Source organism: Schistosoma haematobium, chromosome 7, assembly GCF_000699445.3.
Source record: "Schistosoma haematobium chromosome 7, whole genome shotgun sequence".
Lineage (NCBI taxonomy): Eukaryota > Metazoa > Platyhelminthes > Trematoda > Strigeidida > Schistosomatidae > Schistosoma > Schistosoma haematobium.
Window position 1 is genome coordinate 8,223,262 of NC_067202.1, and position 23,169 is coordinate 8,246,430.

Sequence of the window (23,169 nt, forward strand, 5' to 3'; positions counted from 1 at the left end):
CTTTTCCTAATTTCTTCTTCAGCTGGAAGTTGGTTTGTCCTCTCCTACATTAGGTTGTTACTGATGGTATCCGGCCAATGGATGTTGAGTATCTTGCATAGACAACTATTTATAAATACTTGTACCTTCTTGATGACTGTTGTAGTAGTTCTTCAAGTTTTAGCTCCGTACAGTAGAACTGCCTTGACGTTCGTATTGAAGATTCTCACTTTGATATTGGTTGAAAGTTGTTTTGAGTTCCATATGTTCTTCAATTGTAGGAATGCGACCCTTGCTTTGCCGATCCTCGCCTTTATGTCTGCATCGGATCCTCCTTGTTCATCGATGATGCTTCCCAGGTATGTGAAGGACTCTACATCTTCCAGAGTTTCGCCATCAAGTGTGATTGGATTGCTGTTCTCCGCTTTGAATTTGAGGACCTTGGTTTTCCCTTTGTGTATGCTGAGGCCTACTGATGCAGAGACTGCTGCTACACTGGCTGTCTTCATCTGCATCTGTTCGTGTGTACGTGATAGGAGGGCTAGGTCATCTGCGAAGTCCAAATCGTCTAATTGATTCTGAGCTGTCCATTGTATTCCGTGTTTTCCTTCAGATGTTGAGGTCTTCATAATCCAGTCGACCACCAGAAGAAAGAGGAAGGGAGAGAGTAAACAGCCTTGTCTGACTCCGGTCCTTACTTGGAATGCATCTGTCAGCTGTCCTCCATGCACTACTTTGCACTGTGGTCCGTCGTATGAGTTCCGGATAATATTGACAATCTTCTCAGGAACTCCGTAGTGTCGAAGAAGTTTCCATAATGTCCTCCTATCTACACTGTCGAATGCCTTTTCATAATCAATGAAGTTGATGTATAGTGATGAGTTCCACTCAACTGATTGTTCAACGATGATCCGTAGTGTTGCAATTTGGTCTGTGCACGACCGATCCTTACGGAATCCAGCTTGTTGATCTCGAAGTTGGGCGTCTACCGCATCCTTCATCCGGTTCAGCAACAATCTGTTGAAGACTTTCCCTGGTATTGACAGTAGTGTTATGCCTCTGTAGTTTTCACATTTGCTCAGATCTCCTTTCTTTGGAATCTTGACGAGGTGTCCTTCTTTCCAGTCCATCGGCACTTGTTCCTCCTCCCAAATCTTTTTGAATAGAAGATAGAGCATGCTTGTGGTTGTTTTGATGTCTGATTTCAGTGCTTCAGCTGGTATGTTGTCGGGTCCCGCTGCTTTCCCGTTCTTGATTTGTCTGACGGCCATTCTAATTTCTTCCGTAGTTGGTGGATTGACATCTATAGGAAGATCTATGTGTGCTGCTTCGATGTCCGGCGGATTCATTGGAGCCGGCAATACAGCTATACCAATATCAAACTTTTTAATATATTAATCCATTGTTATGATTTGAGAATAGTTTATTTGACAGACTGAAATTAGTTACAGAATCATTGAGAATAAGGGAGCACAGGATTGATATTTCGTTCAACTACTGGATTTCTCAGAGAGGTAATTCGACGAATCAGACAGAAAATAAACTCATGCCCTTTTTAATCTCTCAGTAAACTTATTAGCTTTGAACAACTGAGTTGACGTTCATTAGTTGGCAATCCCAACTTCAATTATTTCACTGTATTGTATAAATATCATCTATCTTCATCTGTGGTACTGTGGTGTGGGTTACTTATATCCACATAAGTAGTGTATAACGGGGGTTAGGAAGAGAATTTATTTCAGTAGAAGATCGATAAGGAAAGAATGGGAACGGAACGCAATTGGTATGAAGATGCATGAACAATGAAATCTGAGACAATGATATTTGCAAAAGGAATAGTCACGTTTGAAACGATGGATTAATATTTTGAAAATTAACTATTTACTATATGATTCTCAGATTTTAGTGAGATGCTCTGTAATTTTGCGTGTCAAATACATCCCCAGTCGTGTTCTTGTTCAACACAGTGCGTATCTCACTCCATACCATTAATTTCTTAAAAATAAAACTTTGGGAACTTATTCTCAACTCATCTGATTATTGTCAAGATGGAAAATTTAGTTAGGATCAACCGATCAATTTCAAAGACAATTTACATCAACAAATTGACTTAAGAACGTTTGCTAATGTAACCAGAAATGATTGTTCCTAACGTAGAAAATATAGAACGAAATTCGTTCATATAAGAGCTTTTGTTTCATTCTGTTCTTTCATTATGTTAAGATAGTAGATATCAAACTAAAATTAACTAATTAAAATCATCTATCATCTCTCTAATCGAAAAGAATGTCTTAAAACAGATCGATTATGGGTAGCAATGGAATCTAAGACGAGCTTTTCTTTTAACTCGGGACTCGTCAAGTGGACCCAACTGCATCTCAGTGTTGATATTCGCTCCGGGACTCGAACTCAGCGTTGAGTCCGGGAGCTCAGTGAATAAGAAGTTAGGCTTTTTGAGCTAAAGTTGAAATGGCTAAAGTCGATACAGTTGGTACAGGATGCATATATATTTCAACCAAAACTGGTCAAAATTAGTCAAAATATCAACAACGGAATATTTCAAACTCATTCTAATAATGACATAAATGCCTTAAAAAGATAATCTTGTCAGTCATTACAAATTCTTCTTCCTGTATGGAAAATATCAAACCCATCTTTATTAATTCCTAAATTTCAAATAACAGTATTCTATCATTAACCATTTGATATACGCCCCCTGTATAAGTTATTTGACTAGAAAATGTTCACTCATATAGAGAATGAGGCATTTGTCACCGACGTTAGTAATACTGAATGGTTATAAATGAAACTGAAAATAAACATTATTTGTTATTTGCTCACTGACTGTTAAGTTGTAATGTGTTTGTTGTGGAAACTGAACAATTTAAGTTCAAGATCTAATGTAGACTTTTACTATAGAATATCTGAGAGTAACAAGTTACAGTGAAACAGATATCCAATATTTCATTTGAGTTTTCACTGATTCTCCAGATGATATCAGCTCATAATGAATACTGATCTCAAAAACTGAATTCATGATAAAGTTAAGTTAGATGGACAAGCACTTATATAAACAATACCATCTGTCCAATTCCTTGTTTCATTTCTGGTTACTTTCTTTAACCGATTGTTAACATCTCTTTATCCAGTGGCTAATTTCCTAGTTGAATTTTTAAATATAACAAGGTGATATTCTTATTATAAAAAGTTTATAAAACTGATTCGATTTATGGTTTTTACTGTATATTAACATTGGTTTTAAGGTCAAACTCTCGTCACAGAGTTTGAGGGTCCCAACTTCATCCCCTAGCAGCGTTGTGGATGATCATTGCTAAATAACCCCATATTATGATAAAACACACATCCAGGATATCCCGGTTTTAAATAGTTCTGTAATCTATAAGGTTAAATTAATCATTCATTGATGATATAGAGGCCTATTTATGCAGCTTTCTTATTATGCTCTCTTTGAGGTAATCACATATTTAGTACGCTTTGCGTGTATAGATTTGTTTGTCAGTGAATATGAATGAAACATTTAGTTGAGACGCTTATTCATAACTCAGTTTAACCAGCTTACCAGTGAATTCTGACAGTATATGGATAGAATTGAAGGAAAACTACAAAAATAACCTTGAAAACTTCCGATATCATTAATACCCTTCAGTGGATTTCACGAATCAAGATTCTTTACATAAAATGGGAATAAAAGTACTTCTAAGTCACTGGGTTTGATTCCAATAAGTTATATGTTTAACTTAAACCCACTTGTTTGATATAGTGTAATTTTAAGACGATAATATTCACCTTACATGAAAGCTTATACATTTATACTCAACAATTTTAGAGATTATAGCAACTCTCCTACAATCAATTTCGATTATCGTTAATCTTGGTTAAGACCTTTTATAAACTTAACAGATAATGTTATTTCAACAGTAACAATTCACATATTTCTTTGTAACATATTATGATCACTATCTTGTCTGTATAAACATGTACGCTTGATCATATGTAACAGCCTGCGGACATATCTCTTTCTAGCTTAAATATTAGTAGTTTAAATATCGCTCGATAAATCATTCTCTTTGCCATGTATATATGTACTCGGATCTTATTACGAGTCTTTGCCTTGCCTAGATGCGTCCTTATTCGATTTGACCATAAATTCACCTCTGCATTTGCTCACACACATATATCTACCTCTGTTCAAAATTCGTTCGATTCACTTATAACTTTGTTATTCGTACTATGCAATAATAAACTGCAGTCACTGCTTCTTATTGCCTTCTAATTTCAAATACCATTGGGATTTATATAATAACATTTACAAAGGTGATTGATTAACGAAACTAAGTTACTACTGTGGTGTGTGCTACTTATATTGACATAAGTAGTATATGAAATTAGTCGTGAACAGAAGGTCTGGCAGCAGCGAGACAAGAGGATCGAACAGTAAAGAATGGAAACAGGACGCAATTAGTATGAAAAATGCAAGAACAATGAAGTCTGAGTCATTTTGAGACAATTGGTGGACATTTTGCAAATTAAGCATTTACTTTATGATTGTTAGACTTCATTAACAAGTCCTGTAATTTTGTGCTAAATACATTCGATCGTCCCCACCCGTGTTCTGTTCACCACACTACAAGATTTCTATCAACTTGAGACCGATTCATGGAAATTTAAGTCCTATATGTCAATCAATAAGCAATCGGGATTAAGTTCCGTTTATGGATTTTTTTAAACAATAAATCGTTCACAACGCTTAGATTGATTTTTATAGAAAAAAAAATTGACTAAAATTGTATGATCATATATACACTGGATATTTTACTGAGAAATAAAGGTGAACATTCTAGTAACTCGACTATGAAAGTGTGACATACATTTCATTTTGAATGATTTTATCGAGTTAAATCGAATTTTAATTTTTATATGGTGTACACTATTGATTCAGTTGATTTTCATAGGTCTCTAAATCAAACATAATGTTTTCACCTAATCCCATTCAATATAAGATTGAAATAAGTAAAGACCATACTGTTTTTCATTTGATGATTACAGAGTTCAAATATGTAGGGAGTGAATCAGTGATTACTAATGATAATGAATGTTTATGACTATATTTCATATTTGAAATTGTAAAATAATGGTTAGGAAGATTAATGGATGCTACATGACCTAAAGGTTCTTGGTTTGAACCCTGACTGCATTGCGCTGAAGCATCTCATATTATGATGAAATCGTTATCCAACTCTTCCTAGTTTCCGACAATAAGGTCAGTTTTTGACGAATAATACATGCAGATGATTATAGTTTAAAGTGATATTGGAAATCGGGTTTGAGATATGATCCCTGTTCGTTCAACCTTGAACGAGGCAGAAGTTATCTATTATTGAGCTTGTAAACTCGTAATTAGCAACATTACGTGAGTACAGTTACCATCCTTGTATCTCACAAAAAATGAATCAGTGAACTAGCGGTGACAATAGTCTTACCAACTGTATTGTTATACTTTTGTAACCAATTAACTAAATAGTTCAGGAGTACAATAGGTCTTACAACCCGAGTAGCTAACATCACTTCCACAACGAAATGAAATATTGTGCTCCGAAATGTCTGCGTGCATGTTTTTAAAAATTGTACATGCTTTGCTGCATTTCTTTGCTCATTGAATTTAATCAACTGACATACTGTTCATGGAGAATCCGTGTATCGGAAAAGTACAAATTCTTACCCTTAACTTAATCACGAAATCACCAAGCATATAGATGAGTTATTCAAGCAGTACAAATATCAACAGCAGATCATATCATGAAAACTTAATATTTTTCAAAAATGTTTTAAGGTCTCAATTAGATTACCATTTACACGTAACTTATTTTCTAATGATCTTCTAGAGTTACTTAAATTATTCCCCCATCTTCGGTATGTTCGACTGTAGCTACTCTGAATGAATAAAAACACATCAAGTTAACTTTATAAACTGTTGACACAGTAAACACAAAATAATACGGGAAAATTTATCAGCAATATAACATGCTACTTACAAGTAGACGTCAGTATTCTTGTAACCAGTTCATTAATTTGTCCACCATCACTTCCTTTAATATATTGATGAATTAGATTGGTTACGAAATTATTCAATAGAGATTGTATAACACTTTGACCCCAAACCATCAAGGCTCCAAGTATGAGCAATGCCAGCCCTACAATCTTTATTTCAAAAGATTGATAAGTACAGTTTATTAATATTTTGGATGCAAAAATGACACAATCTTGTTTCAATATTAAACATTATAGTAACACATCATCATTTCATTTCATATTAACTCCATCTTGAAGTTGAACTGTAATACGAAACTATTTACTTATTACTATTTAACTCAATAGAACACAACATTAAAAGTAAGCGAATCCTTTCATTGAAATGACTAAAACAATCTTTTTTAAAGATATAAGTAATTTAGATTCATCTTATGTTGTTTGTTTGCATCAGGCTCTTATTGGCATATATGCATCTTCTATGGATTGCCTTGATATTACTTTAAGTCACAAGCATTATAAGCAAAAAATGGATGGTGGCTAGACGTGGAATCCAGGATGCTTGTGGATAACGCGATGGCATTTGAAGCGAACGGTACTGGGTTGGAGTCTCGAAGTGAACATCAACTCTAGGATGCAGGTACATTTAACTGAGAAGTTTCAAATAGGACGAAACGCCCATCCTGGATTCCACTGCTAGCCACATCCATCTTTGCTTATATAGGTAATTTTTTGAGGATTAAATAAAAACAAATCTTCCTAACACTTTATATTTAGATACTTACCAAAATATTTACAATGTTTATAAACAGTAATATGCTATTTCTATCCCTTATTCAAGATATTTCTGTTGTATACTGAACTTAATAACATGTTTTTATATGAATAAAACTAAAGTTTCCATGAATCGGTCTGACTATGGTTTACATATTATACAAAGGACAAAAAGATTATGATTCGTAGTATTTTTCACCAAAAAGAATTCATGAACCATATAATCACTCAGTCATAGACATTATATAATCTGATACAATTGTATAACAGTTTAATTTGTTATTACTCACACTAACATAATGAGAGAAGAAGTGTTTAACATAAGAAGTTAGAGAGTGGAAATGATAACTCATTTTGAATGATATCTCTCATTACTTCCATTAATAGACTTTGATTGTCCGGTTGTTCATAAGCAAGAATTCTACATTTACATTGACGTGTAACAGACCAATAGCTAATGACTTTATGAGCTGATGCCATGTTTATGGTTTACTGTTTTATCCTTATTTCAACCTACTTCTACACCAGCCAATATCATTTACTATGGCAGAGCATAATGGTTATAAACAAGATCAGCAACAGGCATTTTTAATCTTTAAAAACTCATATTTCTTATTGTAGTAGTAGTCATGATAAATTGTATGAAAATTACTCATTTTTTTGGAAATATGTTAGACTTATTTAATGCTTGTATAATCGTCTTGTGATAATCGTGAATTGATTGAGCTTATACATTAACATCGTTGGACGTTGGCTCAGTGGTCTGGAGGTTAAGAGTTCACGTGTGAGGCTTAAGGTCCTGGATTCGAGTCTCATGGGTGGGATTATGAACGTATATTGTTGTGGAGTTTCATACTACGACGAAATGGTCGTCTAGTGTTTACAAGTTTTAAATGATGATCTAACTTAGATCAGTCCATCATTTCAATGAAATCATAAAACTATATAGACTCTATTTCATGAAACTTATTATTTAGTATACAGACATGTAAAAACAATAACAAAACAAGAAAATTATTCTAAACAATAAACAAATTGTAAATGTTTATCACAAATATTGTAGTTTTCTATAAATCCTGATTAGACATTGATAATCTATTTCACTGAATAATTAACAATAAAATCATTGTATAAATATGATTGAAAAAGTTAATTTAAGGTCAACAATAATCATTTGATGAATAGAATAACAATCATTTACATTAGAAATTAAACAAAATGTGTACACTATTATTAACTTTATTATTGAAATGTTCCAGAACATCATTGTGACATTAGACTAATTAATACTTACAGTTGATTGATTATTGGGTGGTGATCAATTGCATGTACGTCAGGTCCTTCATAGTGAGGATTGAATCCTATCGATCAAGTTGCAATGTGGACACCAGTCTAGGTGACTCGACATTGTATGCACTATTTTGAGATAAGATGGTGGTTGGAGGTAGTCAACAAGAAACCCTGGACCTAGGTTTCATGCTACTTGGCACTCGTCAGAAAGGTGTACCTTTAATCTTCAGGGGAATGATGCTACCTGACGAATTCGATCCCATGTCACTCAGCTTCACGGTCATATACAATAATACACAGACATACATGACATTGATCACCACTCAATCAATTGTAAACACATCTCAGTCCTACAGAAGGTCAGTCGTGGCCCGGATAGCTCAGTAGTAACGTCTCTGACTGTGAAGCTGGGTGACACGGGATTGAATTCATGAGGGAGCATCAGTTCCCTTAAGATTACAGGCACGCCATGCTGACGAGTGCCAAGTAGCACAAAACCTAGGTCCAGGATTTACTGTTGACTACCTTCAACCACCATCTTAATTAATACTTGCCAACTTCATTGTAGTTATAGAGTTATTTCTATTGTTAAACAGTTGGTTTCCTTCCCAACTTAGTGTTACTGATTTTTTAAAGTGTTATTTTACTCAAAAAGAAAGTTCCTATTGTGAAATAATCTCATCAGTTGAATAGTTACTGAATACTGTTTCACTAATGTTTTGGATTAATCATTCATAAATTATGTGATTTACAGTATGTGATATTACCGCTGAGCTGTTTGTTCAGTGACTAACTTCCTGATACAGTTTCATCTACTAGCCTGTGAACTGCATTATTTATGTAAGAAATAATGATACTACTACTAACTGATTGTTTAAATCGAGTTAGGTAAGCCTAAATTATAATATGAGATTTAATGAATGATAGCCAAGTGCTCTGATCACCAAGCTATCGCTTTCGTTTTTTTTTCAGGTAAGTCAACATCATAGGGACTATTTTTTAAATGTTAGATAGATGTTGATAGTCTGCTGTTCAAAAGTGACCTTTTAGTTTTATTGAATACATAGGTAATGTCATTCCATAATTTTAAAAAAATACTATTCGTCGTAATGATAATATCTCCACCCGTTACCCTTTTGATCATTATCTCTCAATCGGAACTATTTACAAATAAACAGGTTTATATTGTTCAATCAATATCAGTTCACTTTGTTTTTGTACTGTGATAACATTTCAAGATAACTCCGCCTGGAGTCCCTCCAAGGGATACTGCCGGTCCCAGGTCCGGATAAAGGATGAGGGTTGGGCATGGGGTTAGCGACCCCATCCTGTAGAAAACTAACTCGCTAAAAAAACGCTAATCAGAAAAAAATTACTCAAACTCAAACATTTCAAGATATAGCTGAAAACAAGAAATATTTGGGTAAACAACTGTTTTTAACAACTTCAACCATCCGTCTCTATTGTTCTAAAAACACAAATATTACGTAACAATAGCCAAAATAAGGCATATAACAATAAGTGAACTAGACAATGTTATATTGTCAAAATAGTGAACTTTTGAATATTTCTTCTGAGAACTACAGTTCATAGATCTTTGTATCACTTTGATTTGTTATTGAATGAAGTGTATGACAGAGCATATATATATATGCATGAGACTTACCAAGCTGACAGTGTTCATAGCAATCAAAACAATTCGACATGGTAGATTGCACAACATTTTTCTCTTTGTATAAAAATGAATTAATTACCTATAAAGAATAACATAAAAGTGATTAATGTGAAGAAATGATTCTGTCATTTTTAAAGAGTATTAACAAATCAAAATGAAATATTTCCAGTGATGTTCAGTCTTTAGAAAAAGAACACTTTATATTGACAAGGTGTAACTCCTACTTTATAATTGAAATGATGAATCAATCAATGTTAGACCACCATTGAAAACCTGGAAGCATTGGACAGTTGCTTCGTTTTAGTATGGGACTTCTCAGCAGTGTATATCTATGATCCCGCACGTGGGATTGGAATTAAGGACCTTCGGTTCATAACCCTATCCTATTTTATGCTTCAATAAACTAAATTATCATAAATTATCATTTTCATATGTATATAGTTGAAGGATATTGTTGTTGAGATTTCTGAAAATTTTCACTGTTAACAAATATCTAAATTTATTCTTTGCCTGGTCTGAGGCCACCTCCTGGAATTCTGCCTAAGAATGATGAATCAAATGGTTAATATCTTGCGTTCTGTAACATATGCTTGATTGAAGAGATTGAGCACATTATTTAACTTTTTAAATTATTTACCATATCCATTCAAATAATACAAGATATTTATTATTTATTTGAACATACAAACAACGGTACGATGGGGCACCAAATACATATGCACCACACAATAACAATGAGGCTAGCAGTAATCATTGATTTGTGTGAGGGCTGTGATACTGCCCGTGTGCCCAGACCGAAGTAGGTGGTTTTCTTAGGGAGCCACACCCCGAGCCTATGACCTGAAAGTATAGTTCACAAGGCAGTGAGGCAACGTCAGTCCCATGGTAGCCTGTGACCAACAATTGGTTCATACGCCACTTGTTCTCTCAGGCTCCTGGAGTACATGTGTGCAACTGGTTTGAAATCAGGGTTTTCCAACTCCCCTAAGTGGATTCACCATATTCACCACCCCAGTTAAAGCACCGGACATTCACTTTTCGTCCTCTCAATTTCATATACAGCATCCGCTCCGCAAGAAGGCAATAGGACTCCCGTGGTAGTGGCTGCACACGCGTGACCGTAAGAGAGCATTTGGAGAGGGAGAGCTGACTCTCCCCACTGTCAGCCGTACTAGAGCATTTGGGGGCAATAAAGATGTACAGTGAATTGAAGAAGTTCTAGTTATTCACAATATAAACTATACATGAAAACAGTTGTTTGGAAACTTTTCTTTAACATGACCTTAGCAACTAGGATTGAGTGAAGAAATTTAAATATAAAGAGAAATAAGGCCCAAGTGAATTAATCCTTTTACCTGACCTGTAGATTTTAAAATCAATAACCATTTTTACTGAACTCATAACATAGTTTATCTTTTCTTAAAGATTCACTGAGAGAACTTTACATTTTCATTCATTGATCATACACAAATATACACCTTCTTTATATGACCTTAATTTCTTGCAATCTTGGTAAAAGGTTATAAGCAAACGCACAATCAATCAGACTCATAATACTTAAAATCGAATTATTAAGTTGATAAACTAGAAAACGAGAACTGTCATAGTGAAAATTTCTTTGAATAATTCAATTTTGAACAGTTTCTTACAAATTTGAGGGTTTAAAAGACATACAGACCGATTATTACAAAAAAAATTAGCCAGTATAGAGCTATCCATATCACTGTTGCTTAGGTTATCAGATAGTTAGTTGGTTCAGCCCAAAGGTAACAATGTGTACACTTTATAAAAGATAGAATATAAATACTATATTATTATTATTGTTATTATTACCATTATCAAACCATCCCATCGGTAAAGTGTTTTTCTCTCCCCCTCCCTTCCTCTCATTCTATCACTTTTTAATCATATTTTAGAAATAATAATAAATAAATAAACAATAAGAGATACATTAATTCTTATTTTAAAAAGCAAACAAAGGTAATGTAAATTCTAGAAATGAGTTTTATTATTTTTTTGTTGTTGACTTTTATTAAACAAAACAATTTTTTGCCAACCAATAAAAATCAAACAATCCACCTTAGCAACATAAACCTTACCTACCAATAAAAATACCGTGTATATTTATGTGTAGGGAAAGTGTAACTAAGGTTAATTTGTTGTTTCGTTCCATAAAAAAAAATGCATTTATAGTAACATCTTAAAATATGGACTGCTCTAACCAACTTGGGGAACCATTGACCAATATGTTATTTATCATATGATCAATATTTATATTTTATGATTGAGATCATGAACTGATTGATGCTAGACCACTGTTGGAAACCTGGAAGCAGTGGACGGCCGTTTCGTCCTATTGTAGGACTCCTCAGTAGCGCGCATCCACGATACCGCTCAAGGGACTCGAACCCAGGGCCTTCAGTCTCGTGTGGGAGCGCTCAACCTACTGGACCACTGAGCTGGCCGGCATCCAGTGGTGTTAGTGTCTAACATCAACCAATTCACGAAATCGAGTAACCATCTTCCATTGTACTGAGGTAGATACCTGTCTCTACGCGACACAGATTAGCTCCATTGGTCACGGCTTCTCACTAGAACTCCGATAATTCCCTCATGAAGCTAGTCACTAGTGAGCACATGATTTTTATATTAAGTGTAGTGCAGATCAGAGAACTTTTTACAATTCACAAGGGAAGATAAGCAAAGTGAATGGGATATGGATGACACTTGGATACAACTACAATTATAATAACTAATATTGTTAGTATTCTTATAAGTATTGGTATTATTATTAACAATAGTAGTAATGTTCTCATCCTAATTGTAATTAGAAAAAAATAACCAAGTTCACTTTTTTGTTCCTCATAAAATAGTCTCGTGATTTTTATTACATTCATTTCTTTCTTGTTTGTACTATTAAAGTATTTTTTCTTTTTCTTTCCTGCTCGCTTTTAATATTCAATGTAAGTTCACTATAAAATGCAATATTGTAATGCATTAGCCCCCCCACCGTCAAGATTAGTGTGATGAAACAATGAAAGTGTATAACAATTAGTTTGTTAAAATAAAAAGGTTCATTGAATGAATAGTTGAACAATTAATTCACACGTTCATATGTACATGTATGTCGAGAGAGAGAGAGAGAGAGAGAGAAGGCGAGAGGAAGAGAGAGACTTGAATGGTGAGGGAATTGCGTTAATATAGCCTTTGCTTACAAATATTTAATACGAAGTCCTACTTTTAGCATAAATATCAACATAAAGATGGAGGTATATACAACTGACGAGGTACAAATAGAACCAAACATGTATTTCGGATTCCATTACTAGTCAAATCTATCCATTCCATAGAAATTGTAATCGTCATTGTCACTAATCATCTACACATTATTAGTTGAAATACCTTTGACTGACTGATGAAGTTCTTTCTTTTAAAAAAAGTCAATCTTCAAGATTACGTTTAATTGCCTTCATGTTAACTATGAAATTAATGAAAAATAAGGAATACTAAGACAAAGTATCTACTATTTCTTAAAATATTCTAAATATGACTATTATTAAATGGGAATAGGAAATTTGTGGAGGGACATCAAGGACCGATCTTAGTTAGATGGCCACTGAAAGCTAAGAACCACTGGATTCCTCATTAACGGTCTAAGGATAAGAGCTTTGTCATGAGACTTGAAGGTCATGGGTTCAATCGCCTACGGTAGAGTGGCTTATGTTCACCACTGAAGAATTTCACAGAGCACCAAAATAAACACCCACTTCTTCCTGGTTTCCAATAGTTGTCCTTTTAAGATCAGTCCGCGGTGTTAATCATGTTATTGAATTCTGAAGGATTCAATTGCCGTTTTTTTTAAGAAAGAATATGAGCTGTCCTCGCAATGCTTCATCGGAGTCTTAAGAAGTAAAAAAGAATTGATACAACATTTTTGTTTATCGTACACATAAATATCGTAAACTGATATATAATTGTATTTATTCAGTAAGAGACACTAATCTATTAATTTATGAAGATACCACTGTGTAGATAATTTTTAAACATGATTCGGTAATTCAACGAATTTCACTGGAATAAGCTATAAACTTGAGTTACTGTAACTCAGCGGTATATTTAGATCTATCAATATCTAGTTTTGTTTAGTGGATTAACTTGTTTTCACGATTACGTTATTACTAGTCGTTATCAACTGCTGCTCACATTAGGTATAAGTACATCTAGTGTGATTTCGAAGTCTTTGGTTAATGTTATCTCACATTCTCTTTCCTTCTAGATGTAACTCGAGATTAAATATAGACCCATTAATACCTAGAAGTCATCCTATTAATTAGCGACGTGTCACGCCATAGACAGTAATTGAAGTGAAGTAGTCGACTAGTAGAGATTCATTATCATTCTAATACTAAAGTAAAATATATGGATTATGAAAATTTAATATTATTAGATTATCTATCAATTAATTTTTAAAGAATACTTAATTGTATAATAATGGACAACAGAAACAACCTATGAAGCAATTAATGGCGAAACTATAATTTATGGACGAACCAATCAGATTTACAATAACAATTCTTAGATTTTTGCTTGAAATTCATTCACCCATTTAGCTAGAATATTGGCATTATAGCTGATGTCAATTCGTGATGAAAACCCTAAATCGAATTCCTAACCATCAACTATAAATTATAATCGTTATTCCACAAATTGCTTTATAACCCTTATTTAGCTCTAGTAAGTAGGTAGACACTCTCAAGGTGACTTTAGTGTCGCTCAAAGATTGTTCATAAATTATAGTCTTAGCTAATTAATAGTGCAAGAATAAAGAATTAAACGGAATGACATAAATTTATTTTATTTCGTCAGGTTCTCATCAGTTGTTTACAAACTAGAATATTTAAGCTTAAATCTTGAGATTAGATGGTGGTTGGAGGTAGTCAACAGGAAACTATGGACCCGGGTTTCGTGCTACTTGGCACTCGCCAGCAAGGTGTACCTGTAATCTTGGGGGAACTGGTGCTCCCTGGCGGATTCGATCTCGTGTCACCCAGCTTCACAGTCAGAGACGTTACTACTGAGCTATCCGGGCCACGACTGACCTCCTGTAGGACTGAGATGTATTTACAGTTGGTTGGTCACTGGGTGGTGACCAATGTCATGTGTGTTTAGTCCTTATTAGTGCAGATCGAAAGCTATTGATCATGTTGCAATGTGGCCACCAGTCTAGGTGACTTGACACTGCGGGCACTATATATTGAGATTAGATGGTGGTTGGAGATATTCCGCCAGGGAGCACCAGTTCCCACAAGATTACAGGTACACCTTGCTGACGAGTGCCAAGTAGTACGAAACCCGGGTCCATAGTTTCCTGTTGACTACCTCCAACTACTATCTAAAATCTCAATACATAGTGCCCGCAGTGTCAAGTCACCTAGACTGGTGGCCACATTGCAACATGATCGATAGCATTCGGTCTGCACTAATAAGGACTAGACACGCGTGACATTGATCGCCACCCAGTGATCAATCAACTGTGAAACTTAAATCTTCTCTGATTTATTTTATTCATTTCCAACACTCATTATATTGTGTTCACTCTCGCTACTTCATGATGATGTTATATAACCATTTTTAATTTGTAAACAGCTAATGAGAACTTGATGAAATAAAATGAATTTATGTTATTCTGTTTAATTCTTTATTCTTTCTCTAATAAAGATAATAAAAGAACTAAATATATTTCACTGATTGAAATCATAAGTCAATTGAAGGTAGACCACCGTGGAAAACCTGGGGGCACTGGACGGCCGTTTCGTTCTAGCATGAAACTCCTCAGCAGTGCGCATCCACGATCCCGCACCCCTCGAGGTTCGAACCCAGGACCTATCAGTCTCGCGCCATGAGCTTAACCAACTAAACCACTGAGCCGGCATCCAGCTTCAATTGACTCATGATTTCAATCAGCGAACTTTCTAAAATCTCCATAAAACCCCTTCTGATAACTGGATATATGACAATTAATGAGTTCTCTTTAGTGTTTATCAAAATCAACATCTACTCAGCTACATGATACATTCATTAGCTTAAATAAAGTTTTTATCCATTGAAATTGTTTACATTTAAGAAAAATAATAATGATAACAAAGAAGCCGACAAGATGATCAAACAGTATTTGATTCTTTAAACATACAATGATTTGACCATAAATATTATAAACATTGATTGAAGTCATGTTAATGATCAATTACTTTTTCTATGTAATTGAGATCATTCTCACTTTATTAAAAGTAAACAACTAACGGTCTCTTTTCATCTTATTATTTTATTCTAAACAATATCATTGATAATTTAACATCAAAGTAATTTGGTCTATTCATCATGAATGTTTATGACAAGTAATGCTAATTGATTCATTAACTGGAAAAAAGAAAACAAACCAGACATAAAAAAGAAAGCAAACGAACAAAAAGATGCGAGAAGAAAAACACCTCATGAAGAAACATGATTTCCAAGTGATAAAAACAGAAGACTCTTGATTGTGATCATGAATCGATCGATGTCAGACCACCATTGAAAACTATGTACTGAGAAGAGAAGATTTGTAAGATGCTATCATATAATTGCAATATGGTATTTCAAAACACTGTCCATTATAATCTTCCTAGTTTATTGTAGAGCTTATCTATATATACTGCATATAGTTTAAGCCATTGATTCAAAACATTGTTAAACAATTGTAAACATTCTGAATTAATTTTGTAAACTTATCTTACTACTGTTGACGTCAGTACGACCCGAAAGTTTACTTTACGTTTTTTTTTAAATACTAAAGTAGAATGATTTACAAATAACCTCTCACTATTTTGCCATATGGAACTAGTCATCTATTTGATGTTGATCGGTTATATGAGCAACTAAAATCAAACTTTTCATTCATACTTTACTACTGTTAGTATCGGACTTTTAAACAAAGTATTTAGACATGACCATTAGTTATTATTATTATTATCACGATTGTAGGTTGTAACCCATGGTATTGAAACATATTGAGAGCGAAACAATCATAGCTAATGGGATCCAATAAATTTTGTGCCATATTCCAAATTGATTGACGTTGAAAATACGTATCAATGGATTTCAATACAGTGGTCTGGTGGTTATATATATATATATATATATATCCCTTGCCTGATTACAAATCTACACTTTTGAGAAGTCTTATACTAGAACAAAACAACTGTCCAGTACTTCCTGATTTTCACTAGTATATTGATTAAGGTTAACCTATCATAAATACTGCCCATATATAATCTAATATGTCAATACTACTTAAGAAATTGACTTCTTTATTAAATAAAAAAATTTCAATGATATAATGACTTATTCACTATTAAATTCCGTCCCTAATTACTATTTATTATTTGGACTGATAACCTTACATTTATAACTACTAAGAACTAATTGACCATTGATTATGAAAAGTCAGCAAAATGTCAATAATTTTTACGTGTTTAAATAGTTCTTTCCTACATCAAGGAAAAGTTACTTTCTGTTTGTAATAATCCTGAACAGTTAGTTGGTCACCACTTTTTTGAGGGTTTTGTAATGGGTACTGAGTGAACAAACTCCGCCTGTAGCTCTTCTAAAGTTATTGCCGTTTCCAAGCCCTGATAAAGGAGGAGGGTCGGATATGAGGTCGGCAACCCCATCCCGTAGAAAAAAACCTTGCTAAAAGACGTCAACCAGAATAAACAAATTATACCATTTAAACTCTGCCCTGGAAGTTGAAGGAAGAATTATGACTCCTCAGGATGAAAGCCGAGATTCTTCGCAAGTCAAGAGACTGATGCCCCTTATAAAAACCAGATAGGAAATTTCTATAGGTACATGGAACGTCCGAACAACGTGAGAGACCGGAAGGATCAGTCGAATGGCAATGGAAATGAGGAGATACAACTTGGTAGTACTCGGAATCAGAGAAACCCATTGGACCCAGGCTGGACAGCAAAGGCTAGATACGGGAGAGATGCTGCTATACTCCGGTCACTAAGAGAAAATTGCTCCGCATACTCAGGGAGTTGTTCTAATACTGTTCAAAGAAGCACGGAATGCACTTGTAGGATAGGAATCTCACAGATCCAGAATCATCAAGGCATCATTCAAAACAAAGAATGAGGGTGTCATAATGAACGTTATCCAATGTTATACACCCACCAGTGATAGCAACGACGACGATACAGATCAGTTCTATGAGAGGCTAAAATTTATCATAGCGAAGTGCCCAAGAAAGGATATCACCATCCTGATGGACAACACCGGATATGATGATATCATGGGACGACATAGACTGGGAGACAGAAACGAAAATGGGGAAAGATTTGCAAATCTATGTGCGTTCAACAAATTGGATATAGGCGGCACAATATTCCCACACAAACGCATACACAAAGCTACATGGATCTCACAGAACCACACCACGGATAACTAGATAGATCACATTTGTATCGATAAAAATTTCAGGAGGACAATGGAAGATATGAGAACCAGAAGAGGAGCTGATGTAGCTTGAGATCACCAACTGATCGTGACCAAGATGAAACTATTGCTAAAGAAACAATGGACAGCTGGGCAAACAGCATTACAAGGGTTCAATGCAACCTCCCTTCGAGATACTGACAAACTCAACGAATTCAAGACAACTCTCAACAATAGGTTCCAGGTTACGAGATCTACTTACAGAGAAAGAAACTACTATGCAGTACAACCAAAAAGGGAACAAAGAAGCACTAATTTCAACGTGTCAGTAGGTGCTAGGTAGTAAGAAGCATCATCGTAAGGTATGGATCACAATAGGGACCCTGGACAAGATTCAAGAAACGAAAAACAAGAAAACAGCAATCAACAACAGCCGAAAACAAAAACAGAGAAAGTCAAGGCACAAGCTGAATACACAGAAGCGAACAAACAAGTGAAGAAGAGCATTAGAGCCGACAAGCAGAAATATAAGGAAGATCTAGCAATGACAGCGGAAAAAGCTGTAAGAGAAGGAAATACGAGATAACTATATGAAACGACGAAGAAACTCGTATGAAAATACAGTAAAGCAGAAAGACCAGTAAAGGAAAAACAAGGCAAGCCAATCACTGAAATTCAAGGACTGAGGAACAGATGGGTAGAACACTTTGAGGAACTCTTAAATAGACTAGTTCCATTGAGTCCACCGGACATCGAAGCAACAACAGTGTTGCTGAACCGGATGAAAGACACAGCAGACGCCCAATCTCAAGACCGACAGACTGGATACCGTAAGGATCGGTCGTGCATAGGCCAAATCGCGACACTACAAATCATCATCGAACAATCAGTTGAGTGGAACTCGTCACTATACATCAGATTCGTTGACTATGAGAAGGCGTTTGACAGTGTGGATAGGAGAACATTATGGAAATTTCTTTGACACTATGGAGTTCCTGAGAAGATTGTTAACATTATCCGGAACTCATACGACGGACTATAGTGCAAAGTCGTATATGGAGGACAGCTGACAGCTCCAGTCCAAGTAAGGACTGGAGTCAGACAAGGCTGTCTACTCTCTCCTTTCCTCTTTCTTCTGGTGGTCGACTGGATTATGAAGACCTCGACATCTGGGGGAAAGCACGGAATACAATGGACAGCTCAGAAACAATTAGACGATTTGGAATTCGCAGATGACCTAGCCCTCTTGTTCAATGCACACAAACAAACTCAGATGAAGACAACTAGTGCAGCAACAGCCGCTGCATCAGTAGGCCTGAACACGCACAAAGGAGAAAACAAGACTTTCAAATACAACACGGAGAACATTAACACCATCACACTTGATGGAGAAGCTCTGGAAATGATGAGAACATTCACGTATCTGGGTAGCATCATCGATGAACAAGGGGGATCTGATGCAGACGTAAGAGCGAGGATTGGCAAGTCAAGGAAGTTATTCCCACAGTTGAAGAACATATAGAACTAAAGACAACGGTTAACCAATATCAAAGTCACAATCTTCAATACGTCGAGACAGTCCTATTGTACGGAGCTGAAACCTGGAGAACTGCTACAATCATTGTCAAAAAGATACAAGTATTTCTAAACAATTGTCTATACAAGAAACTTAATGACTGTTGACCGGAAACCATGGGCAACAATTTATTGTGGGAGAGAAAAAACCAGTTTCCAGCTGAGGAGGAAATTGGGAAAAGACGATAGAAGTGGATAGAACACACCAAAGAAATCATGAAGCTGTATCGCGAGGTAAGTGCTAACTTGGAATTCTGAAGGGAAACGAAAAGTTTAAGGCTGAAGTACATACTACGTCGGGAATCGGAAGCAGACATGAAAAGAATGAATAGCAACTGGAAAGAACTGGAAAGGACTGTTCAGAACAGGGTTGGGTGGAGAGAAGTGGTTGGCTGCCTATGATCCTCCATGAGGGGTAACATGCGTAAGTAAGTAACCCAGTGAACAATTAATAAATTATATAGCTTTTAGTGAATATTCTCGGCAGTTAATATCATGAATACTTTACTTTTGGATGAATTATACAACTAATTTAAGTATTTCAAGCGGAGATGGATGTTGGTTAGTAGTGACACGCGTTTCATTTTATTTAAGACTCGTCACCTGGATGACCCTACATCCAAAACTTGATGTTCACTCAGGCCTATCAGTCCAAAACAGGACGAAAGGCACGTGATGGATTCCACTGATAGATACCCACAATCTCTGCTTGACTGACTGACAATATCGAGGCGATCTACACAGGATGCACGTATTCCAAAAGAGATCGATTAATTGCAGTCCTAAACATCAGTAGAAAGATTCAAACAACTAATATATGTTCGAAGTAAAATTGGTTTCAATTAGCTTAACTGAAATTATTTTCATGAGAATATTACATGACCGTATTTCATGATAAGTTATTGAGAAAAAGTGAACTATCTTACCAACGAAATTTCACAGAAAATCACAAATGTATATTGGTGCTGCACAACATTATACTAGTCTTATGTTTTCTTTTATGGAAATAAATGGTTTTATTACAACAGACATACATATATAATCTGGTGTGATTCAATTAATAATTATCAGTATAGGATTGTGGAGATTGTTAAGTTTAGATTGATATAATTAATGGATCAATGTTAGACCTGGGAACATTGGACGGCCGTTTCGTCCTAGTATGGGACCACCTCAACAGTGCGCATCTACGATCTTGAATGTAGGATTCGAGACCAGGGCGTTCAGTCTCACGCGTGAACGCTTAAACTCTAGACCACTGAGCCGGCATCCAACGGTGTTAATGTCTGTTATGAGGCAATTACCCACTGAAGACCCATAGTGGATGGTCCAGTAATATCGTGGATTGGGTGAAGTTAGATATTATTATTATTAATTGACAATGAAAATGTTATGAAGTTCCAGATCTGACTTCTTTTCCATTTGTTATTGTTATGGTAATTTAAAATTGTTTAGTTTATGATAAATCATGAATAGTCAATCAAATCATGCTTTATATTAATCTTTTGCTCTTGTTGACAGAATTGAATTTAGTATTTTATTGTTTTGCAATGTAGTTTTTCTTATTTACTTGTGCAGAACCAATCAATTATACACAAAGTGTCTACACTGACTAATTCACATTACTATTTATAACTCGATATACTGGATGAGATACCATTGAAAACAATCAAAAGATTTCAACGTATCATATAAGTTGAAGAAGTTTCAACAGCTGGAAAAAAAGGTTTCGGCCTTGTTTAAGACATCTCAGTAGTGTTGATTTGAGTTGACTAAAGATTGAATTCAAAAATGTCAAGCTTTGTAGCTGGCACTATAAATATTGACAGATCTAAGTTTTAAAATACAGTCAACTTATGATTTAGTGAGGATATTATTTACTATTGTAAGTAATGGTACAGTAATCACTGGGTTCCAACGATTCTCGAATTGAAGTCATCCCATCAGGAAAACTATAAGTTCAAACTGAAAAGTATACACTGATTTCTCATCTTAAAAGGTTTCAGTAAACTTTGTAAATATGACCGAATTTTGTCATATCTTTTAAGCTATTTTATTCTCTAATATCACAGACTGATTCTGATTAAATAATTATAGAATATTAAGAAACTCTAGACTGCGTTGAGAGTTTATCCCTCAGACCACTAAAATGACATTCAATGGTTTACAGTTCTAACCACAGTAAATTCTATTGTTATAACGAACATATATTTAAGTCGTCTAAAAATCAATCAAGTATGATAGATACTCAGATACAATGTCAAACTGCATGTTATTTATGATAAGACTAAAAAATAATTTCAATAGTTGAGATCATGAGTCAATTGAAGCTAGACCACAATGAAAAATCTGGAAGCACTGGAAGATCGTTTCGTCCTATTATGCACATCCACGACCCCGACACGCGAAATTCCGACCCAGGACATATCAGTCTCGCGGACAAGCGCGTGACCACTAGATCACCGAGCTGGCCGACATTCAACGATGTTAATGTCTAACTTCAACTAATACATGAAATTCAGTGACACATCCACCATTGTCTTCAGTGAGTTACTATCTCATAACAGACCCGGTTGAACTCCACTGGTTACTGGGTCTCACTAGAACTCCAGGAATTACCTCTTGAAGCCAGTTACCAGTGAGCATATGTTGATCAATATCAGAATGGGTTTTTGTGGATATTATAACAGTTTCAATAGTTGAGATCACGAGTCAACTGAGAAAAAAATTATTGACAGAAAGGGGACAAAAACACTAAATAAACAATTTTGAACACATATTCCAAAAAGATTTACTAATTTAGCTACTTTAAACTATCAACTCTTCATCTTTCGTTTTCAAATATCACTGTATCAAAATTGTTTTGTTTTAATAAAATATGTTTTCCAGTGACATAATTTCTGTTTTCAAACGAGTATTGTTATCATCGCTTCTCAATATTCAGTAGTATAGTACTTTTTAAAATTTCAGATTCATTATTTTTTCGCGAGCTAAGTGTCTTCTCGTACAGATCAACTTTGACAAGATATTCCGGAAATTCTCATAACACTTTTGATATAAGAAGAGATGGATGGTGATTAGCAGTGTGATACAGGATGTACGGTTCGTCCTATTTAGAACTCATCAGCTGGATGTACCTGGATCTTAATAATCAATAAAAAACTGAGCTAAAAAGTTGATGTGTTTGGAAAATCAATGATAATCGTAAATTAGAAAAAAAAGTCATTTCATTTCATCCATTTTGTTTTAGTCTAAAGGCTACAACAGTGAAAACAGTTTAATGTAACATTATGTACACATAAAAAATGCACATCACTTGTGAAAAATACTTAATTGAACAAAACCAAAATCTG

General features: G+C 34.9%; 1 protein-coding gene across 1 annotated transcript in view; it reads right to left on the bottom strand.

The window, feature by feature from the left end:
* TSPAN5 (Tetraspanin-5) overlaps positions 1-23,169 on the bottom strand; it is a 44,963-nt gene that overhangs the window by 15,256 nt on the left and 6,538 nt on the right. Inside the window, exons 2-3 of the mRNA XM_051217916.1 lie at positions 9,758-9,845; positions 6,033-6,198 (exon numbers count right to left, since the gene is read on the bottom strand). Of these exons, the coding sequence (XP_051064351.1) occupies positions 6,033-6,198; positions 9,758-9,814 (223 nt within the window). The 5' untranslated portion in view covers positions 9,815-9,845. The remainder of the gene's footprint in view (positions 1-6,032; positions 6,199-9,757; positions 9,846-23,169) is intronic.